We start from the raw sequence: 23,603 nt of genomic DNA on the forward strand, positions 1-23,603 counted from the left end.
CTGCCTTCCAAAATCTTATTTATATGTTGCCTTAGAACCTTAACAGAGAAAGAGCACTGCAATAATCCTATATAGGCATGAAACACAGAAACTGAGTGACATGCATTATGGCCACTCTGAAAGTCTGTGCCCAAGAGAGCAATCGAGCATTCTTTTCCCTGAGAATATAAATTAGGAGAAAATTCAAACAGAAGGTAAATTCCTAAACCCTTTGGAATGGAGATGTCTCCCACAGCTACGTGCTCATTTAACATCTCCACAGAAGCTTCAATCAATCTCCTCCTCTTGTATCCTGCAAGCCAGAAGTACTTTGTGGGAAATGGAAGGTGTGCAGCCAGGCACAACAATCCTGAACAGGGATACAGGTGCTGTGGAGATGCTGACAGTGTTTCAGAGCTGAGGGACAGGCAGAAGGACAACGTCATCCATGGCAAAAGCAGACAAAATGGCATGGGCTCATTTTCATATGCTTGCTTTGTTACTTGCCTGTTAACCCCTGAAGGAGCTGGGGTGGAATGTGGGGGAAACTCTGTTAAAAGACAGTGTTTGTTTATATACAAATTTAGACACTACTAATTTTTCTTCCAAACTTGCTTTGTAAAAAATGTTTAATGCAGCAATTGTTAAAATATTTGGCAACCTGTTTTTCTAACTGAGAAGCTGGTCATGCCATCCACCACTAGCAACCTCTTCTGTTTGAACAAAAATCTGAATCTATAGCACCTTGCTGTACCTGTGCCAAGAGCTGTATGCAGACCACAGGAGCAATAGAAAGGGAAGAGTCCTCTGTGTCCCTCTGATGAGAGAAACAAAACTATCTGAAGGGAAAAGGTTACTTACATGTGGCCTGGTGCCTTGTGTCCCAAAGGGTACTCAGCAACTTGCAGTATCTGCTCTGTGTAGGGATGAACAAAAACCTGGGAAAGTACTGATACCAGCATCTCTGAAATCAGTCAGCACAAAGGACAGGCAGGCCTGGAAACTGCTCAGACATCCATGTGGTGCAGTTCATGCAGCATTCCAATGCAATAGCTGAGCAGCAGTGTATCACAGAGCACCTATTTCTCCAAATCTTTATAAAAACAGGACAAATAATGCCCCCTTTCTGCCAGAGCAATGAGGCAGAATGAAAAACCCCTACTACGTTCAGCACCCCTATGTTTCTTTCTTAAACAGTTATTTCCTAAGTAAGGCAGGCCTGTGGGCCACTCAGCTGTACTGGGACCACTACCTTGTGCTGCCTTGTCTGTCTGTCTGTTCTACCAGCTGTTGTTTCCTGACCTAGGCTGGATAGATGGCTCTGAGGCAGTTTTTGTTCTCTCCTGTCCATCTAAGCTTCTGCAAGTGCTAAATATTGACAGCTTTTGAAAGCTCATGTGCAAGGCAGCATTTGTGCTCTATTAACAATGTTATTAGAAGACTGCCTGTGCTATGCTATTCCTCACCACCAGGATTTCATATCACTGACATGTCATTTACGTAATTAAAGTATACAAAGAACACAGACGCTGCAGCTGTACTGAATACCCCAGGAACTGACATTCTGGCAGGCTTTCTACTAAGATCTAATAGATATATATATATAGGTATATTCCATGCTAATTCCAAGCTAATAACTGAAAGAGCTGCCCCCTTCCCCAAAGTGAAACTCTGAATTGATGTGACCCCTATTTTGTTCCATCAGTAACTGCAGAGTACGCAATGCTAGCATGTTTCTACTGCTCATCTGCAGCTACAAAAGGCTTTTGCAACTTGCTTGCATGGGTGCTATACTTGATACTTGCCTCCATCTCTCTGCTACAGAGGTGTCAGGTAACTTGTGGGATACAGTCCACCTGTGCTAAACCCAGAACCTGGGTGAAACAGCTACAAAGCAGCATGCTTGTACAGCTCTTTTATGCACACACTTCCGAGCAGCTTTACAGAGTTTGAAAACAAAAGGTATTATTTAATACCTCAGAAGGGTATTAAATAATAAATGACTATAGAAGGGGAAAGACTAAGTGGCACAGGTAGGAAAGAATCAGAGAGATAATCTGAGATAAGACCTGCAATGAGACTATAAGTCGACAAGTGGGAAAAGTATAAGATATCTACTCTAGATAAGATCAGGAGTGGATTTACAGTGGGCAGAGAGCTAAAAGGCCTAACTCCCTGGTCCTCCACTGTCTCGTGCTGCAGAAGTGTAGTACAGCCTCCGACATGAGGGATGCCACTCCCCTGTGTGTTTTCTGAAAAGCAAAAAGCTCTAGATAAAACAGCGAGTGGCATTTCACTATCACTGGTCTCAAAACTCTGTATTTTGTGCATTTGGGGACATTTAAAAGCCACACACGCAGAAGAAATATATTAGAAAACCACAACAAATGACAAAGATTTTCTCCAACAACTTCCAACTCTTTGCTTATATCTGATATTGCCTTAGTGTTCCCTTTACATGCTTAATGAAATCATATGTCACCACAGAAGTCAAAACAGATATAGATCATTACTGTACTTCTGCAAGAACCGGGCTCCAACATTGTAAGCAGTGTTAGAGAAAACCTTAGGGTGAAATGTAATTCCCAGCCTATTAATCTAATTCAGAAAATACACAAACAAAAACTTTCCATCAGGCTCATGAGTTGTATCTCTACTGTTGGCTTCATCCAGCCCATACACCCAGAAGTTATCAGGAACTCCAAAATCTGATTAAGTTATGCCCTCAGGACACTGTACCTCCAAAGTCCTTCTTCCACTACATAGATGACCATTTTAGCCTGCTTCCTCCATTAAGAAGGTTTAATAGCATTCCCACCGCAGGCATGATGCAAAGAAAAAAGTCCCCCCCAGTAATGCCCTGAGAGCACATCCATCTTGTATAACTAATAGGGGTTAGAATACTTTCGAAGATCAGGGTCGCAGCACATATTCATGTTCCCACACTGGATCAACTTACCATATGGTTTCCTCTATTTTGCAAGTGGGGAGCTATGCATTTCACAACCATAATAACTTCCCTTTTTTTCAGAAAATATCACATATGCTATTTCTAGCAAAAATTGATTTGACACGTGCAAACACCTGTTTGGCTGCAGCATCCTCACGTAAGTTTTCAAAGGGAACCAGGACTTTTTACTTGCAAATCTATGTCTCTCTAGCTCAAGGACAATTTTTTTTCTGTGCTGCCAGCCTGGTCTCTTTTAGTGCATTGACCTCTATTTCTGACACTTTGGTAGGTTCCTCAGTATCACTGTTCATTTGGGGAACACTAGAAAACATCTCTGACCTCTCTCAGAGTTTTCAATCCCTAAATGACCTTCATGTATCATTTTAATCATATTTCCCTGTAACACATTTCACACATTTCAGATCATCATCCTGGTGCCCTTAAACAAAATTCTTTGCAGTATTGAGAACTTAATCGTAAAAGGGACTGGGGCACATAAACTTCTGGCCAATAGTTTCACTGATTTTCTAAAAGGTCTAATCCTTAATTATATTATCAGGACAACTCCTTTTTTTTTTTTTTGATAATAGAAAGGTTGTTGAGATTTTTTTTTCTTTAATTGGATTGACATACCCTTGGTCGTTTGTATGCTTTCTTATAAATCTTTCTTACAAATGCTCAAGAGTATAACTGCAGCTGCCAGACCTCTTCTTCTGCTATTCAGTTTGCAAGTCATACATTTGCAGTTGGTCAGAAAAAATAATCCCCCTACTCCTGGCAGGCGTCTGCTCAATGCTTCCTGGAAACCACAATGAATTGCTTGCAGTCAGTTTCAGCTAATACAGGCCTCCAACAAACACATCCTGCAAATTTTTCATCACCATGAGCTAAGCGAGGACATCCTTCTCACCTTGTATATACTGAGATTCAGCTTTTGCTGCAGCTATGATACATAGCTCACTGGCCTTCAGTTTTGAGGACATTATATAGATAAATGCTCTGGTACCTTGTCTGGTAGCTTTGTGTTTAACATTAACTACTACGTGTCTGTTAAGACCTTGGTCCTCAGTTGCCATTTATTTCTCTAACACTTCATGAGAATGTGCATCCTATCTCTCCTGGGCATCTCTGGATGAATGTGATCTGAGGTTGTTGATCAGGACAGCCACAAAAAGCCATCTGCTTACCAACCTGCACACTCCCTCAGTTTGTTAGGGTAGGCATACCATTGACAGCTGGAATCTTCTTCAGATCTGTCTGTACAATTTCCCAGTTACTGTCTACCCCACGGAATTTACATACTCCCTCGCTGTGGCAGGCATCCTTATTAGCTTCTCCAACATCATCCCAAAATAAAGTTCCTCAGTGGATGCCAAACACAAGACAAATTGGTATTTCTTAAAAAGTGCCAAGGAGATGGTTGATGTCAAGAGTACAAGCCGGAATTTTGCTGATGCCTTAATTATAGACAGATATTTGGAATTAAGGCAATGGAAATTTTTGCTCTCTGCATGTTGCTTTAATTGTGTGGGCCTCAGACACAGGTGTAGGGAACCATCTGCCTCTGTCAATTCTTTCAGTTCCTGCATGACTCCCAGAGCCTATTCAGCTCCCTCTTCTTATCTGTTCTCTAAGGGAAAAGAAACCCTTCTCAAAGGAGGGGCAAGAGCTACACGCCTTTGCCAACCCCATTGATGGGGGCCTTCTTCAATTCCAAAGGGACATCAATAATCTAATCTTTATTTCATTTCCCTCCACCATATCTATCATCTTGATGCAACCAATAGCCTGACAAAGCATCTCTCAGAAATGATACTATGAGAAATTTTATCATTTCCTCACTGGTATTTACTCAGCAGGGATCGGTATCCCTGTATTTTAAGTGTTGGCTGAGTGCATCGATTTCTTCTGGCTTTTTTTTTTTTTTTTTAAGAACAGTTAGAAGTGGAAGAGTTTTGTAGTGAAAAAATATGTATGGAAACAATGTATGAGTTTGGAGCTTGACAGTAAGATATTAGAGGTACATAACATCAAATGTATCATTTATATCTCACAAATTATCTACAAGAAGTGCAATGATTACAAGATTTTCTAAAGAACTCCTAATTTATAGGCTGATTGCATAAGATTAGCAAAATTTTGGTTTCTGAGGTGATGAGAACACAGTCAAGTCATTAGCTGAGAGTGTCTTTCCCCATATTGCAGGGTTTGTATTTTGTTGAGCTGCATATGACACTAGACCACTTTCTGAGAGAGTCAAGCAACTTGCCTTTGGAAGTGGTACTTTTAATGGAAGTCTTGGAAACCAAAGAACCTGCATCCTGAAGCTATCGTTTAATCTGCTGCCATAATTGTTTGTTAATACTCAACTGTCATAGTGATGAGGGGAAAATGGAACAGGACAGTGAGAATTTTCACTCTCCTGAGGTGTCATTCTAGTGGCAAAGCCCATTATAGGGTGATTACAAACCCACCTTTCATTGTCATAAAAACAAGTAAAAACCCATTATTCTTTTGCATGTCAAGGTTTAAGTCATATTGACAACTAGAGTTATTCTCAATTTTTTTAATACTTTAATCTCTTTTTGAGTTAAAAAATTAAGAACAGCTTTTTTTCCCCCAAATTTTTGTGAAGTGTCTGATGTTTCTTTGTGTCCCTCTGTCAACCCAATGAAATCACATTATATCACAAAATCCAAAACTTAAGTAGATTTTACTGACTATCCTCCAGGCAGCTTCACTGTTCATTTTTAATCCATGTAGAGTGCTTAAATACCACAGCGATAAGTGTTTTATACAAGCATATAGATAGATTTTGACATTGGATCCTGAAACAGGCAGTCTTCAAGGGCAGCAATTGTAGAATTTCTTAGAAATTGCCATCATTCAGGAAACAAGACATGATTGTCCATCATTGTGCTGATAGAGAAAATAAAAACTTGTGGAATAAATATATTCTGTGACAGCACCTGTCATTGGTGAATTCTTTTGCCCGCCACATCAAAGATAGTAGATGATTTATGGAAGACAGTGGATTTCTGCTGACAGTTTTCCATGATTTCCAAGGTGCTAATAGAGTACAGATACTGTTTTTCCATTCTCTCTATCCTGGTCAACACTTGAATTTAGTATTGATATTTAATTTGTTCCTTTATTAGCAATCTGGTGACCCTTCAATCCCACTTACTAAGAATTTAACAAATTATGTCTTTACTTATTAATGGAAGAAGAAAAAGTAAATGTGAAATAAACTGGGAAGTTCTATAATCAAAAACTTTTTTTTTTTATTTTAGAGCTAGTTAAAGTTGCTAAGAGATGTAAGTACCTCCTGTTCCCTTTGTTTACAACCAGCAAGAAGACTTGAAATAAACAATTTAAGGTGCCATAAATTTTATACTATGCACAGTATAAGCTCTAATTATGCCAAGGAAAAAGAAATACATATTTAATTTCTGCAGAGAGAATTTAGCCACTGTTCACAACAAATGCTCTAGTGCAATGTCAAAAATAAAACTAGAGACAGCCAAATCAATTCTTAGACTTCCTTGAAAAAGAAAGAAGGAAAGAAAAAAGGAAAAAAAAAGTAGATATGGAAATACTAATTGCCGAGTTAGATTTTCCTGCAGGTCAGGAGTCTTAAGACCTGGAACCTGCAGTTTAATTTCTACCAGGTGTATTTGTAACCTTTCTATCTTCCAAAAGAAAAAGTGAACAAAGTGCAAGCCAACCCAGCAAAGTTCTTCTGACCATCTGTTTTTCTATTTCCAAAAATAGCAAACATCTCTAATCTGAAAGTTACGGTAACTGCAAAAGTTAAGTACGATGATTTTAATGCCCCCTTTACCACCTATTTCACTGTTGGGTTACTTTGGTGGTGTCAGCTTCTTTGTAGTCCCAGATAATCAGTTCAGAATTTGCACAGCAAAATAAACTACATTAGGAAAGATGCTGCCCATAATACATTAATTTTCTACCTAATTCATTAAAAATCTATTTAAATGAAGCTGAAGCATAGATTCTTCTCTGTCAAAACAGATTTTCACAGCACGAATGGACCAGGACTGAGTCCTAGACAACCTACAATTGCTGTACAGAGACACTGTTATTTCTGCTTCAGAAGGCTCATTTTTCCAGAATAGCAGGCCTTTGGTTTGATGGCCATTTTATATATTGGCAACTTCAGCTTAAAAAGGTTTTGATTTTGTTTTTCTTTATATCAGTGAACAAATTCAGCTGACAGAATGACAGAAATGCTTGTTGGAAAGGAACCCTTGAGACTGCTTAATCTAATCTCTCAAACCTAGATCAAGTCAGTTGTGGATTTGTCCAGCCAAGACTTAAAAAACCTCAAACTATGGAGATGTTGCAACAATCTCTGTACCTTTTGTTATGGAATATTTCCCTCCCAAGGATGAAGGTTTTCTTAACATTTCACCTGAACTCTGCATCTTTTATACACTCGTTGATGTGGTTTAACCCCACTATCAATGAAGTACCACACAGCCCCTTGTCACTTCCAGCTTGCAGTGGGGAGAAGAATCAGAAAAAGATAAATCTAATGAGTTAGGATAAGAACCATTTAATAACTGAAACACAACAAAATAAAATATTAAAACTAATAATAAAAATGTAATGAAAATAAGCAGGGGGAGAGCGGGGAATTGAGGGTGAGAAAGAGAGAAATATTAACCTGAAGAGAAACAAGTGAAACACAGTCCATCAGCTTACCAACCACTAACCAATGTCCAAGGCTGTTCCCTCCCAGACAACTCCCCCAGTTTTTATACTGAGCATGATGTTCTCAGGAATGGAATATCCCTTTGGCCAGTTTGGGTCACTTTTCCTGGCTGTGTCCCCTCTGAGTTTCTCACACACCTGCTCACAGGCAAGAGCATGGAAAGCTGACAAGTCCCTCATTTTGAGGAAGCAATACTCAGCAATAACTAAAACATCAGTGTGTTACCATAATTTTTCTCATACTAAATCCAAAGCACAGCACTGTAACAGCTACTAGGAAGAAAATTAACTCAATGTCAGCCAAAACCAGGATATCCTTGCTTTATCACTTGCCATTCCTGGGAAGAGCCTGTAACTGTTATTTTTGCTACTCAACAAGCAACTAACAGTTACTATTTCCTCACTCTACTGCCTCTTTCCACCAGACTAAATTAACAGAATTCCCTCAACTTTTCCTCATAATCTACACCTTCTTGATTCCTGAACATCTTAGAGGCCCTCCCTGGTTTCTCAATGCTCCTGTAGAACTAGGAAGTCTAAACTCAATATAATATCCTCATGCAGGCTCAGCATGGCTGCACAGGGGAAAATGAGAGCATCCCCATGTCTGTTAATCACACTTATATTGGGCTACAGGAAGATGATTGTCATGACTGTCTTATTTTGCTGGCTTATACTCAGCAATATTCCACGAGCACCGTATTTCCATGCTATGAAGGGCAGCTTGTGGAGGAGATGGAACTAGTTGATGTCTCCTCAGTCTCCTGGGATGAACGTGGTGTTACATGACATTTTAACCCCTTTACTCTTTCTACCAGCTCCTCTGTCGGAAAGGGCTGTCACTTAGAAGATGAAATATATTTACAAATTAATTAACTTTGTCCAGTGACTGAAGAATTAGATTTCCACTAACAGGGATTCTGTCTGAGTGATGGATACACAGAACACTGGAGGAATAAAACACTAGTCTTCCTTGCCTCCCAAATCTGAATGCTTAGCAATCACACTACCTTTCCTTTCATCAGTCTTTTTTTTTTTTTCTTATACTGTCAACCTTTCTCTTCTCAAAGCCACTGGAATTTGTTTTAGTAGATGAAGGTATATGTGTATTTGATCTCTGAAAACAACTATTCAACTCATTAAATAGAGGCCCATTACACAGAGAGCTGTGAAGCCCTGTGGTAGGGAGGATATGGGATTAGCTGAGAATAAGACTGAATAAAATAGTTTGTGATTTCAGGACCTGAAGCAGGGACAAACCTGCACAGAATTGTTCAAGGCATAAGCTATCTATTATGTGGGTGGGAAGTTTCATTTTGTTCTATCTCATGTTAAAACACAAGCTGTTTGTCAGAGGGACTGTATTTGCCTAGCTAGGGAGGTGTTAGAGAACACAGGCTTGTGCACAACAGCGTGGGAAGAGCAGGTGACTGTTCTGATGGCACTAACAAATCTGGAAATAAATTACGGATGCAATGTGGTGCTCACAGAGCAAGGGCTAGCATTTAATCCTGGAAATAAACCGTGCTGCACAATTCAGACAGTCTCAGCAGAAAGGCAGAGGGCAGCTCATGGCCTGTTTCTTAGTCACGTGTGCAATAAAGCTTCAGGTGGCAAACAATGCAAAGACAGGCCTTCATCATACTGCTTGTTTTTCATACCCCCTCTCTGGAGTGGAATGCCATCATGAGATTAATTTTGCTGTGCAACCCATTAAAGTGGCAAAGTAGGGGCCCAATTTAAGTTAGCAGCAATTCATTTAAAGACCTTACAGATTAGTGACACTTCAAGGATATAACAGATTACAGATAAAATAAGCTTACTTGCCTCAAAGAATAAAATACAATAAAGAAAAATCCAAATTTGTTCATCAGAGAGAGTGTTCATTATTTAGTGGAACAAAATTCATCTTCAGAATCATAGAATGTGGGTCCAACAGAACATCTGATGTTTGTAAATGTTTATTATGTCAGCTACAGAACTAATAAATTTTGAGACATTTTTGCAAGAGTTGTGGTTGTTTGCCATAATATCCTTACAGACTTAAATATCAATAATTAGGTTTTTTTCTCTTTGAAATCTCTTCAAGATTTGAAATGGCAACAATTATTTTCTTTATTTCCTGTTCTATATTGTCAGGTGGAACCAAGACGTGTTATGAGATAGCTATTGTGTTCTACTTCAGAGCTACATAATGAAAACTCCTTTATCTAATACCTGTAGCTTCTTATTTGATGGAAGATATTAATGTGTTATTCTTTTTACATTTAGAAAGGTCATTAAAGCAGCAGTTGGGTTGACAGCAATTGACAAATAATAATACTGCATTTGAAGTGGGGTGGACAGAAAACTATTCAATATTCAGCACACTGTAGTGAGTGAAGCAGCACAGTGCAGTGGGTAAGGCTGACCTCAGAGATCTAGAGCTGATTATAGTTAGTAGATTCTATTCCTGGGACATGAAGATTATAAAGATGAACTTCATTAAATGGAGTCACAGTTGGCCTCTCTTTGTCCATCCTTCCTCTCTTCTGGCAACAACTACCTGGGGGGAAGGGATGAGTGCCACAGTGCCATATGCTCTTCAGCAGCCTTTGGCAATTTAAATAGCTGTGAAATTTTGCATTGAAGGCCACCAGACGTGCTCTGGGGTGAGACCCCTTTGTCAGGGACGGGCAGTACAGTGTGCTGTATAAATGTCATAAGCTCCAGCTAGAGCTTATTCCCAGGCATCTCACAAGCACATACACAAATACAGGCTTTTTCTTTCTGTCAGTAGAAAACAGGATGCATTAGCACTGAAGTCCAGCACAGGAAGAAAAGGCATGGAAAGAACAAAGACATTTTTCTGCTGGTCATGTTGCTAGGACAGTAAAAACCTTGATGCTTTAAGTCTTTGCAGAGGCAAATCTTCAGCTGCTTCCAAACAATTTTTAACACAATTTAGGAACTATATTTACCAAACATGAACTAGAAGTTGCTAGACTCTGTACTTTATCAACAATACTGCTGGCATGATTGAATTGATTTTATTGTTTGTAGGAATATTCTCCTACATTTCTCCAGAGTAGCAGAGGCAACGCAGTAAGACTAACAGAAATGAGACTCTTGACCTAAAAAGTGGTTAAAACCTACAGAGAAACATGAGATCCAATGCTAGGTCAGTGACAGAAGCACAGAAAGAAGAGGAGATTTACCAATTTACCAGGCCTTTTCTGTAAAGGCTGGTAAGGTATCTAATGTGTCAGTGGATGTGTTAAGAAGCAAACACAATTATACTTTCTAGAGTAATGCCAGGCAATAACAATTTCCATGGTGACAGACTGAGCCATCATTTGCAGAGGTTTTTTTGTGGCAGAAGGGGAGGGAGAGGTGATAGTCTGATAAGCTGTCAATAGTAGTTCATTATGTATTTTTGACCATCAGCCCCTTGTAGGGAGGGAAAAGCAGGCACCCAGCCAGGGCAGGTATATAATCTGATTGATGCTTCACATAAGTGGCTTTCAAAAACTTGACTGAGCATGAAATCTCATCATTAAAGTTTATGTCCTGAGTGAGTGGGGAAAAGAGAAAAAGAAGGAAAGAGACCAAACCAAAGAGAACTAAAGCTGACAGAACAATGGCAAATTTACAGCTAAACATCTACTTAAGCATGATTTCCAAAGCTAATCACCCGACATGAAAACAAGCCTCTGCCTCTGAAGGAAGCTAAAAATGAAGCTCACCCTCTCTCCCTGTGCAGTCACATAAAAAACCAAGAGCAGTAAAATCAAATCCCTTGGGATCCCTGGAATGCAAGTATCTGCTCTGTCTATTTTACCGAAGAGTGTTAAAGCACTGTAGAATAATCAGGCACAAATAATCTAGGCTATCTATATCCATTTATTCCATGTTTAACCTGCTGCTTTTCTCTGTTTATTCAGAAGAAAAAAAAACCATTTGAGTAGCATATTGAACTCTGCAATTTCTTTCTATCTGCTCAATATGAAATGGATTAGAGCAGCAAGGAATCACAGACACAACAACACCACATCCATAAGATCCTGCCAGAAACAGGAGCTGTTAAAGCTTCAGGAGTAAAAAGCCTATCAAGACCACAAAATAGTCTTACATAGCCAAGTCTCAAAGGACTGGGGAAGAGTAGAATATTTCAGCAATATTCATTCTGAATTGAAAACAAATTGGTCTGCCTTGCTTTGCTCCGCCCTTTGTATTCCTTTTTGAGTAATTGTTCTAGCTAATGAGTTTACTGGCAGAAGTGTTCACAGAAACAGCAATTTTTAGTGGCCATTAGAGATTATTTGTAAAGAAATTTTTAATCATAAGTATTCACTGTGTAAATGTGCTTCAAAGGACTAGGCTCATCCCATCAGGGACTAGCACTGCCCTAGGTAACCAATATGTGCAATCACAGCTAATCAGTTAGCTCTGATTTCAAATATTCTCAATAAGCAGATCATAGACAAGCTACAACATAAAAAAAAAATATTCATAGATGTTATTTGACAAATGATTGTCAATACTGAATAATTCAAGACCCCACATTGTTCATACACAATTCCCAGAGAGAAAGAAGGGTGAAGGTTGTTTTATAAGTTCATGATGGATTCTTCCACTTGGGCTGCTCAAAACACTCTGGTGAATAACGCAGCCTCTCATATTCCTTCTGAAACATGAACGTTTGAATGGACACATTTCAGGAGGAGGCACTGGTTTTCGGATGCTCCATTTGTAACCAGACAAGTAAACAAGGATCTGTGAAAGACACCAGGTAGAATTAATGGCATTGCTATCTGTGCAAACAGTCTGTGACACCAAGCAACTCCTCAGTGATGCAGTCATTTCTGCTGATGTTTGGCTTTAGCAACTAATTTGACAGAGACTGGAAAGATTATTCTACATCCTTACTTCCCAGTCTTCTGAAACTGTATTACTTATCCTTCCATAAAGGCAAAAATATTCAGTTGCCCCAGTCACCGTTAGTAAGCAAAAGAAAAAAGCATTCACTGCTGAAATACTAAATGAAAAGAAACTTGGTTGCTAGTTCTCCTAAACAACACAACAATATTATGGTTTGCTTTTTATTTATAAATAAATGAAAAATAACCTGTCCAGGTATTACAGAGAAGTAGACTATATATTAAGATGTGATTCTAAATTCTCTACTGTTTGTCAATAATACTACACCAAATAAATTAAGGGTGAAAAAATCTGCCATTTCATGGCCATTTATAGTCATGTTATTTCTTTGAAAACCTATCACCCCTAGCATCCCACCACAACTGTGTTCAAGTCTGAGTGTCATCTCTCCAATACTTTGCACCTGAAGACTTGACTGAACAAGTCTCATGAACACAGCACTGAGAAAAGTAAAAAGTTAAAGAAATAGGACATTAGAATATAGAAGAAAAAAAAGAAAGAAGAAAAAAAGAAAGAGAAAAAAAAGGGGTGAAAAAGAGAAGAAAAAAAAGAAAAAAAGTTAAAAAACTTCTTAACAAAAATTAGTTTTTTAGTCTAGGAAAACCTGAGGTATGACAAGATAACAGTTTCTCATTATGCAAAACGCAGTGAAGACAACTGTGATCAATTGTTCTCCATGTCTGCTGAGGATAGAACAGGACGTAATTAATTTAATTTGCAACTGAACAGAATAAGATTAGATGTTCAAAAGAAATTTCTATCTGTAAGAGCAAGAACTAGAAGTTCAGTACCTCAGGCAGTTATAGAACCTCTCTACCAGACAGTTTTTCTTAGAAGACGAGGTTTGACGTAGGTCTGTCAGAATGGCAAAAGCAACTTGCTCATTCCCTGAGCTGCAGGATGGACTAGAGAGCTTTTCAAGAGCCAAATACTCTCATGATCTCTTAAAGCTTTGCTCTCATGGAAACCTCAACCTGCCTTACAGGAGACCCCCTGAAGTACCCAAAACTACACCTCCCCATAAGCACAAGGAGGGGCTGCACAGGGTGTAGATGCACAGTGTGTATCCACAGGTCCACAGTGCACAATTGGTGTAGTCACAACCCAAACCAGAAAGTTTTAGTCCTCCTCCCCAAACCACTTCTGTCTGCCTTGTGTTACTGTAAGAGTAGTTTTCAGATGTAATGAAAAGGGTCACCTTGATACCTAAAAAAGCTGCCTGCCATAGAATTTAAAGATGAATTAGATTGAGCTACAGGATGCTTTAAAAGTAAATTTTGCATAACTAGAAATAAAAGCATGTTTTACAGAAGTATCTATTCCTACTCCTTCCTCACCAAATCAATGAACAGAAGTGTTGTAGATCCCTGGAAGAAATAAGATTTAGCTGCTAACAGACACAAGAGACTGCAGGCTTCTGTAGCTACCATTGAGGGTTCTACCATGCCTCCCAGCAGGGACTGCTCCTCTGCAGAGCCATTCACCAACACACTGGTTCTAGGGAAGATTTTTCTCCAGACTTTTAAAATCCCTTCTTACCTCTCACTGAACACAGAGCATCTCAGTTTGCCAAGGTAACATCATATTCTGCTTTTCTAGCAATGACAACACAACTTTTAAATATCTTCTCTTTCGCAAGTCTGGCTAACCCAATGCTCCCAAGTCTACAAGACCTACCAGAGCTGCAAGTTCTCAGGTTTTGCCCCTCCAAAAATAGCTCTGCTATTTTTGAACCCACTTGTAGACCCATGAAGATAAGCACCATGTCTACCTGTCTTGCACCCTGAATATGCTCTGTTACTCCAAGACACAGTCAAACTTTTTTTTTTATTATTTTTATATTCTAGACAATACAGCCCATAAGGATCTACTCATGTTTGCAAATTTTCTTGATTTTGCTCATATCTCAATCTCTTCCTAGTTGTTATTTATGCACACGTATGTGGTTAATGTTTCAGATTTTGGGGATGACAGCTCTAAATCCACAGGGTTTTTTAAGGTAAACTAATGCAAAAATAAACAAAACTATGACATTGAAATGTTTATATTGAACAAAAGAGGAAGTGTTTCCAGGCCTGGAATTCTATGCTATGCTGTAATTCTATATATATTTTATATATATTAAAAATATATAAAACATATTCTATATATAACATTATTATATATTACATCTATATTTTATATAGATAATATATCATTCCTTCTTACAACCATCTATTCCTCTAGTACTTGCTCATAATATTTTAAATGCAAGCAAAGAGGTACCATCGCTTCACCTTTCATAGGATGTTCCCTGAAAATTTCCAGCCTCACGTGTGAAGTCCTGATTTACAAAGAGTGTTAATAGAAGTATCTCCCAGCCTGTGAGGACTTGAAGATGAGCACTATACGTCTGGTCAACTCAGTTTTGCTTTGGGTCAGAGGTGTTCTGCCTCCATGTCAAACAGCTGTTCTTGCTGAATTCCCACTGATGAGAGCCCCTGCTTTGTTTCTCCACAAATCAGAGGCTTTTTCTGCAAAATTAGAAGTAGACACACAGAGAAATAACTCACTTGTTTTATTCTGCCTACCCTGTTGCACCCTCTGTCACCTCACTACCAGTTCCAAGTGGTGTATCAATCAAAGAAATACATAGGAGGCAAGTGGGAAGAAATAAGGCTGAAGAGATAGATCACCTCCACAAATCCAATTACTGTGCTCCTCAGGCTTTTAACTTTAGTTCTTAATTTTCAGACCTAGTTCAAGTCAGTTAGTTTTTATTTATCATATAAGCAAGAAGCTCATTAGACCAACTCTACCATTCCCAGTCACTCACATACAATGCAGCTAACAAACTCTTGCAAGTTTCCAACTCTTAATAGGGCTAAGGATTTCACCCTGACAGTTTTACTTATATTTGTTGAAATCAATACTGCACAGTACTGTATGAAATCATTGTAAAATCTAAGCCTGGATACCATGACCTTGTCTGCTCTGTCTCCCACCTGCATCAATATCAAGTTAAATAGAACTAGTGGCAATTTTCTTGTAAAAGTTGACAGTGCTATAGACCATCCTTCAGAGCGTTTCCAGGTCTAATGGGTAAAACATTATTCTCCCTGCAATAATGATGGGTTCTACAGTACTTTGAGGAAAATTGCTGTGGACAATACATAAACACTTCAATGATGTGATCACTTGATGACTGGTGCAATGACTTTTGGTGAAAAGGGTCAATGCCACAATAGTTATGGAATGGCTGATAAAATTTGCATGATTTTCTAGCAATCTCATACAGTACTGTGATGTTATAGGAAACTGGATGGAAATAACATCCTGAAATAACTTTCATAACTAATTAATTGTGTTGCAGAACCAAAAGCCAGAAGCAGTCCTTCCCTGTGGCTGTGTTACTGTCCAAGTCTACAGACAAGCTGGTGTGTGGGGGAGAGAGGAGGAAGGAGATAATGATTTATATGTAAGATCTTGGGAAAGTTTCAGTGATATTAATACTTGACAAGTACAGCATGTCTGCTCCTAAGCACGTCTGACAGGTATTCTGCAGCCAACTCAGAATTCACTGTAATGTTCCTACCAGCAACATTCCAAAAGTCTTCAAATGGCCTCAAGCTGAGGGTTTAGGGAAAAAATGCACTTTATAGGTGATGAAGTGGGACATGCAAGTACCACACATGGAACCTTGGTGGCTGAACTAGGACCGTGCAGAGCATGCCCCTGATGTGAACCCCAGGGTAAGACTTATTGACCTATCCTGAACCCAGCAGAGATAGGATTTATTGAACTTCTTTTGCTCTAATTTATGTCTATTTAATTTACACATAACTGCAAGAGAAAGGAAAAGAAAAAACTGCAAGTAGACTAGAATAAACAATCTCTCTTCCCAGTTACTTCCCTTTGATTATTATGCAACATCATTCATACCCTCTGAGGAACAAAAAGGAATCAAGAATTTTCTCAAGAGCTGTGATCACTTCTTCCATAGCTGACTGCGGTCCCCAAACCATGTATTGTTGCTTATTTTGCATACCCATCAGTGATCATATTAATACTAAATGTCTCACTGTGCTGTTTACATTCAAAGGGAAGATCCTGCCACTTACAGAACATGTCTGGCCCCTTGCATTTTAAACAAGTACCTGAAATTCATGCTGACTTATAGATTCAGTCTTTGTTTGCACGAGGTGGAGTGACCCATCACATTTCCATTTTGAGATAAGATAGTATTAGCACTCACAGAAGTTAGATGCTTACTTAGTTCTCCTCTAAATTCTCATTTGCTTGCTCTAGAAACACCCTCATATGAAGGAAGTTGAAAATGTATTGTTGCAAGCTAACATCAAAAAGGACCAGTTTTAGTACCACCTCACCCTGCTTTACAGATGTATAATTTCACTTATTAGAGTTGAGCTATTCCAGATTGTCTGTGGGAGTACCTGTATGAGTGCACGTGTGAGACACAGAATATGCATGCAGGACCAGCCCCTAGACCTTTCCAACCGCAGTTAATGCTGTATAAAATGTTCCACTCAGGTCTCATGTTTGGTGTCTTCCAGAGGTAAGCAAACCTTTCCTGCAGCGCTGCCTTCCTCACCCTTCCATGAAGCACAACTCCCTTAACTGTCAGGTCCTCTTACTTTAGGCACAATCCTCTCTTGATGAAAACAGATAAACCCTAGGGCTGCTGAAGAGCTGAAAGGTTAGTAATTACATTGGCCTCTTCTTTAGCATCTCCTCCTTTGTAACTGAGAGGGAGGTGTAGCTTCAACAAAACACAAAATTGCATGATCACCATGGAAATGAGGGATGAGCACCTATTGTGATGAAGACAAATGACTAGTGAGAGGGTTCTGTCCCCTCTCCCCTTTATTGTTTTGCATTAAATATCTAAAACTTTGGGATCTGAAACAAGTCAGGAATATTAAACAGATGTAATAGCAACAGCTCAGAGTAGTTAAATAAAGAACAGCTGACGTTCCCTCACAAAAGGCATTCACAGGTACTTTCAAAATATCATCCTGGATTAAAAGGGTATAGGATACTTCTGATTCCCAGGACAGTCCAACACTGGGAGAGCAGAGGGAGCTGCAGGGCAGCAGTGCTTTTGATACATTTGAGCTGCTTCTGTTCCAAATGAAATTTTGTTCTCAGTATGGAGCAGCATAAGGTGCAAGCAGGTGCTCACAACCCACGCGTTGGTAGATGTCATGTGGGAGTAGGCTGCACTGTCATGATATTTCACTGGAAATTTTTATCTAACAAATACTATTGGGAAATTGGAATGCCACCATGGCTTGTCTGGGTTTTGTGCCCTGATAGTCCATATATTTCCTCCCCTTCTCCCACCCAATAATGGGAATTTTCCACTTCTTCCTCACCAGAATCCATAGAAATGTTCAGTGGGCAGACAGATCATCTTAATTTCTGACATCTGAAGCTATGTTCTTCTACAGATAATGTCTTGTCCTGAATCCTGTCTTCAGGAAAGAATCCTACAGCTCAGCTTCCCTGAGATTCCTGTATCAACTGACTTCTATCTAACTTGCCTGGACACTCGGCCTCGGAGAATTTGCTTGATACTTTCTCATGAAGGTGTGCAGATCCCCCTGTGCACTGAAAACCCTTCCCTTTCCCCTGTGTTGCTTTCCCCCTCCCAGTGTGGCTCTCAACTACATCAAGTTGGGATACCTGAGCAGCACCAAGAACTTCAACTTTTCAGGTTGCTTAAGGTGATGAGTACGTGCTATTGAAAGTTACAGAATAAATACCTCCAAGTTGACGTTGGGGCATATAAAATGCTATGCAAACAACTTAAAATCCGTCACAGAACTGGTGTTGTGTTATAACAGTAAGAAGTAGGTGTATACAGAACACAAAGTTCACAGTGCTGTAGGTACTGACCTGTTCTCATAGATATATTTATTATTTGAAGACACAAACAACTCCTAAGGTGAAATGAGGCCTTTGGTGGATATGTGTGAGTTACTTCATTTTGATGCTTCAATGCTTCAAAAGAATGAGGATATCTTGTTTTCATCATACAACATGATTGCTAATTTACTGATCTCAAAAGTCTGACACATCTGCAGCAATGGAAGGCAGGTTTTATTTCTTTGGAAACATATGCCTCTGCACTTGTACTGTACTATAAGCTCTAGTAATTCGTAATGCTACATAGCTTGGATGCTCAGCTCAGCAGCTTCTGTACACACAAAAAGCCATGTAAATACAATATATTCCATAGATGCTTCAGACATGCAGAACTGACATAACTTGCAAGGAAACTAATACATTTAAGTCATTCCAACAAAAATATTATTCACAAATGTGTGCATTTTGTATAGGATGACTTGTCTGCTCACTTCCAGCACTCGCCAGCTAGTGAATTTCCTGCCCAGTCTTAATATATATATATATATATATATATATATGTGTGTGTGTGTGTATGTGTGTATAGGAAGTTTATAATTCATTATAAACAACACAATATCCCTTGTGAAAAATAGGGTCACCTGCCAACCTAGGACTGCAAACACAGCTAGCAGGTGTAATCAGACACCTGGTGAACTGATGGAAAACACTCTATTAGTTAAATATTATTCAAAACCCAGAAACGTCTTTATGGATGTTAGCCAGCAAGTAACTCTGAATGACAACCAATTCTGAGGAAATCTTAAACTTGTCAAATCAATTCTCTTCTCCCAGTGGCTCACAAAATGGAACAGGCAACAATGACTGACACAGAGAGGTCATCATACAACCAGCCATCTCTTTCTAAAAGGTAGATACTCACAAGCCTTCCCAGCCTTCTGAAATGAAGTAATAACAACAAAATCTTATTTAGGAGCATATAGAAGGTTCACTGAAAGCTATCAGGATTTGTCTCAACTTGAATAGGCTTAAAACACAGCTACTGATTAACTTTCAAACTGTCAGGAATCTACAACAGAGAGGTATTTTCTTTGGCATGTGTCTGAATCATCAGTATGGGAACAGCTTTTGCTGAACCGCTGTTTAAACTGATTTAAATGTAATAACATGGTATAGTGGTAGAAGGAGGAGCATAATAATCCAAGTAATAACTCCTGAAAGAGTAGCAGAGGCTTTGCCATACCTCATACTGGATATTCTCACAGGGGAAAGGAGAAAACAATCAACAATAGAAGGACAACTTCTTCCCAATCCTGTGAAGCATTGGTAACTTTATAATAGCCTTCATCCACCTGCTGGGACCTGCCTGTTTTGCTCTTAAGACACATGGACAGAGCTGTGCCAGGAGCCCAGAGATTTTCTATGGAAAGCAAACACACTGTACCTTTGTGTAGGAAGACTGCTCAAGCTCCCATACTCAAGGCAAATTCTTATCAACTTACAGGAAACAACACAATTACTGAAGCATGTGTGCCATCAGCTACTTCTCATTTCACTGATGCTCCAGTGTCAGTTGTGCTTGTGTTCAGACATGAGTGATGGAGGATCTAGTGTGATCCAGACAGCAAGATTTGAGTAGAACTCTTCATCCTAAATTTTCTGTTCAGGAGTCCCCTATGGCCTCTCCACTCTGAGACCTTGAGATTCTCCACACTTACCTATCCAGCAATACCAGAAGGATGGAATGCACCAAGGTGGAAAGATCCAGGTACTCCAAAAATTACTAACCCAAGAAATTAGCTTTTTCCTGCTTTAACTGGCTGCATCTACTTCTGCCATATGAGAGCAATTGGATTTACTACAAATGCCTATGTGTTATTGTATCTTTCTTTTACCTTGGGGCAAAATGCCCACTTTCTGTGGAAAGAGTCAGCAGTAATATTGCAGTATGCACTCGCACTGGCAATCATCACAGCATTCGAACATGAATTTGTAGCAAGATGACGACTGAGTCACAAAGCACAAGTTTCACCAACATCCTCAGCTATCCATCTGAGAGCTTAGGCAGAGTGTGAAAAGCAGCTTGACAAATGGAGAAACTGAAGCACAATCCAGGTCTCTCAGTGTTAAGAGTCCCTTGGTTCTTCAACCACCATACAATGCTGAAGTCTGGAACAATGCCATGCCACCAAGGCCCCTAATGGACCCACAAAATAGAAAAAGTAGGGATGGCAGCAAGTCCAAACCCACCTGCCACTTAGCCCCGCTCAGCATACTTAGGCCTGGATGCTTTTTGGTTTGGTTCACTTTTCTTCAGACGGACAAAACATACTTCTCCAATGCACACCCCCTTGTTCCACATGTAGCAGTGAAAGCTGAGGGGGATCATAGCTGGGCCCTTTTCTCTCTGCCTGTGTTTGCCTGTGAATTGTTTTAATATGCACTAAGCAGCCACTTTCTTCACAATTCCTTTTCCTGCTTGATCCCAGCAACGCCCCATTGTTTCGACACTTTGATGCACTGGTGTCTAGGAACAGCTTGCCAGCAGCACCCACACAAGACGAAATATTTCAAGACCTCAAAAGACGGACCTAGAGACATTTATTTTTCTTAAAATTGACATTTTAACAAAGCATCAGAAGCAGGAGTCCTGCTTGGTGAGCCTTATTTCCATCTTCTCACAGCTCCTGAATTTAAAGGGACAAGTGAAAATTTAAAGCGTCCCCTTACAGGCTAATCCCATCACTTACATTTTCTGATAGTTATTTGGTAGCTCAGGTTGAGATGCTTCCATTTTTTCAGTCCTTCTCACTGGACTTCATTAAGCTGTGGAAGTTATAAATAACTAGACTGAAGGATCAGTCTCATTAAATATTTAAGTCCATTATAAAAAATCTGGACGATTCATATTATTGCATGAAAATTCACTAAATGTTTTTCTTTTTTAATGAGAAAATATGCAGATTAAGCCACTTGAGAGTCTTCTTTTTCTGCAGCTTTGATTTTAATTTTCCAAACGAAAAGGAAAAAAAGTTTTGAAGCCAGAAAACTTCACTGCCACCAGAAGTGCTTTTTATTCCCCTGTAAAAAGAGATGGCCTCAGAATTATTTCCCCTTAATCTCTTCATCACAGAAATAATGATCTTTTCTTGGATTTAAACATTACTTTGTAGCATTTTCCAACTTACACAGTTCTCAGTTGTGCTACTGCATGAAGTCTCATAACAAGAGGAAAAAATAGCTTGCTACAGTGAAACAAATTAATCTACTTCTCCTACCCTATTTGAGTACCATAACAAGAACTGCACTGACAGAACAGGTTTAGAAAAAACATAAGATTTCATTTCCCATAATGATCTTAGGGGACTAAGTACCATAATCTGGGATTTATGTTTTGAAGCAACTCTATTGAATCTCCATTCATGTGACAAATTATTGTCAATACCAAAAAAAAAAAAAAAAAAAAAAAAACCAAAAAAAAAAAAAACCACCAACAAAACCCCCACAAAATCAACAAAAAAACCCCCATCCTCTAAAAATAATCAGTATTAATAATGTTAACACTTTTTCCTAATTTTCCACCTGAGTTTTTAAATCTGTGTATAACATTTCTAGAATTTTTTCTGCATTTGGGACAGCAGAAAACCATTTCCTATTTTTCATATTAAAAAAAAAATCAAAAATCAGAAGTTCTTACAAATACATTTAATCTGTTGGGGTCTTTCAGGGCAGAAGGACGTTCACAAGGCTCATCATAAATTCATGTGTTGACAACACGATGCCAAGAGACAGCATGCTGCCTGACAGACATCACTTCCCAGGAAAAAGGGGAGCCATATCTGACACCACTGGAGATGCTTCCAAGACATCACTTAGGGTAGAAAACTGCCTCTAAGGGGGTGGTGAAAATACAGGAATCTGGACACTACGTTTTTCTTGTTAAGCTATTTTTTACCTGCTAGGTCAGAGCCAATGCAGAAGGAGTAGAGGTTACACTGCCAGAGAACAGCAGGACCACATTTTGACAGAAGCAAAAAACAATTCAGCAAGGAAGAAATGATCCCCTCTCTTCCATCATCCCCCGGGGTTCTTCACAACTTCTCTCCTTAGTGAAACCAGGCTCCCAGACACAGAAATACCAATATAATCCTCAGTCCCTTAAATGTAAAGACCATCTTCCCAAGTGTCAGGGGGAGAAAGCATATTCCAGTCCAGCCATTTCAGGAATTGGTGATAATTTTGCTCCCAGGCCATTTCTAATGATGCCTCATTTTCTTCCAATAGTACATAACTTCTCTATTATCTACTGGCATTACAGCTCTGGATTTCTTGTTCTCTCTGATGGGACTGTGCAGGGACTTTTTAAATCCAGCGCCTGACAAGAGTTTCAGGGGAGACTGCCATAAAAAAGGCCATAGATTATTCTTAAATTGCATCTTCTAAGACCTACCCAGTGGTTTTAAAATCGCCATCAATAAAGTATTAATGGCAATAGTAATAGAAGTGATATCTACAATTGGCCCTCTTGGACAAGCTATATGTAACATATTCTCCATAATAAGGAGCTCTGCTTTGAGCCAAGGCATCAACCTTAATAAGCTATGCTACTCCTACTGGTGCTGCTAAGAGGTTGTTCGGACAGTTCATTAAACACCATTTTTTCTGCCATTGGAAACCTAGCAGCACTAAGTATATTTGCTGTGAAAATGGCAGGCTCAGTAGCACATCTGGGGAAAGATTGTCGGAGAAAGGATTTCATTTCATTAGAATCGGCGGGGTTTTTTTTTGTTTTATCAGATTATCATTTTTAATCGCGCATCTAGTTGGATAAGGCAGACCCCTCCTGTCAGAGCAGCTCACAAAACTACTTATGACACAGTGCTACCGAAATGCAGCTGGTTCCACAGCAGCAACCAGTTAGGAGGGAAAGCACAGAGCAGTTTGGCTGAAGAGGGAAAAAGGAAGCTACAGGCAATGTAACAGAATCTACCACTATTGCCACATGGATTCCAATAATGTGATCATTTCTCTGCCCATGCTGTGTAGATGGCTTTCAGCCCTTTTCAGAACGAGCAGCCTCAACCTGTACTGCAGGAGCCTGACAGCAGGCAGCTGGAACAGGGTGATGATACCTATGCTAGATGGGACT

General features: G+C 39.4%; 1 protein-coding gene across 9 annotated transcripts in view; it reads right to left on the reverse strand.

The window, feature by feature from the left end:
• Nucleotides 1-23,603, reverse strand: part of LSAMP (limbic system associated membrane protein) — an 888,518-nt gene that overhangs the window by 548,551 nt on the left and 316,364 nt on the right. Inside the window, exon 3 of one of the 9 annotated variants that reach the window (XM_053931695.1) lies at nt 14,863-15,099. The exons of the other annotated variants lie outside the window; for them this stretch is intronic. Coding sequence (XP_053787670.1) covers nt 14,863-14,869 — 7 coding nt within the window. The 5' untranslated portion in view covers nt 14,870-15,099. The remainder of the gene's footprint in view (nt 1-14,862; nt 15,100-23,603) is intronic. 9 annotated transcript variants of the gene reach the window in all.

The sequence above is a fragment of the Vidua chalybeata genome, chromosome 2 (assembly GCF_026979565.1).
Source record: "Vidua chalybeata isolate OUT-0048 chromosome 2, bVidCha1 merged haplotype, whole genome shotgun sequence".
Lineage (NCBI taxonomy): Eukaryota > Metazoa > Chordata > Aves > Passeriformes > Viduidae > Vidua > Vidua chalybeata.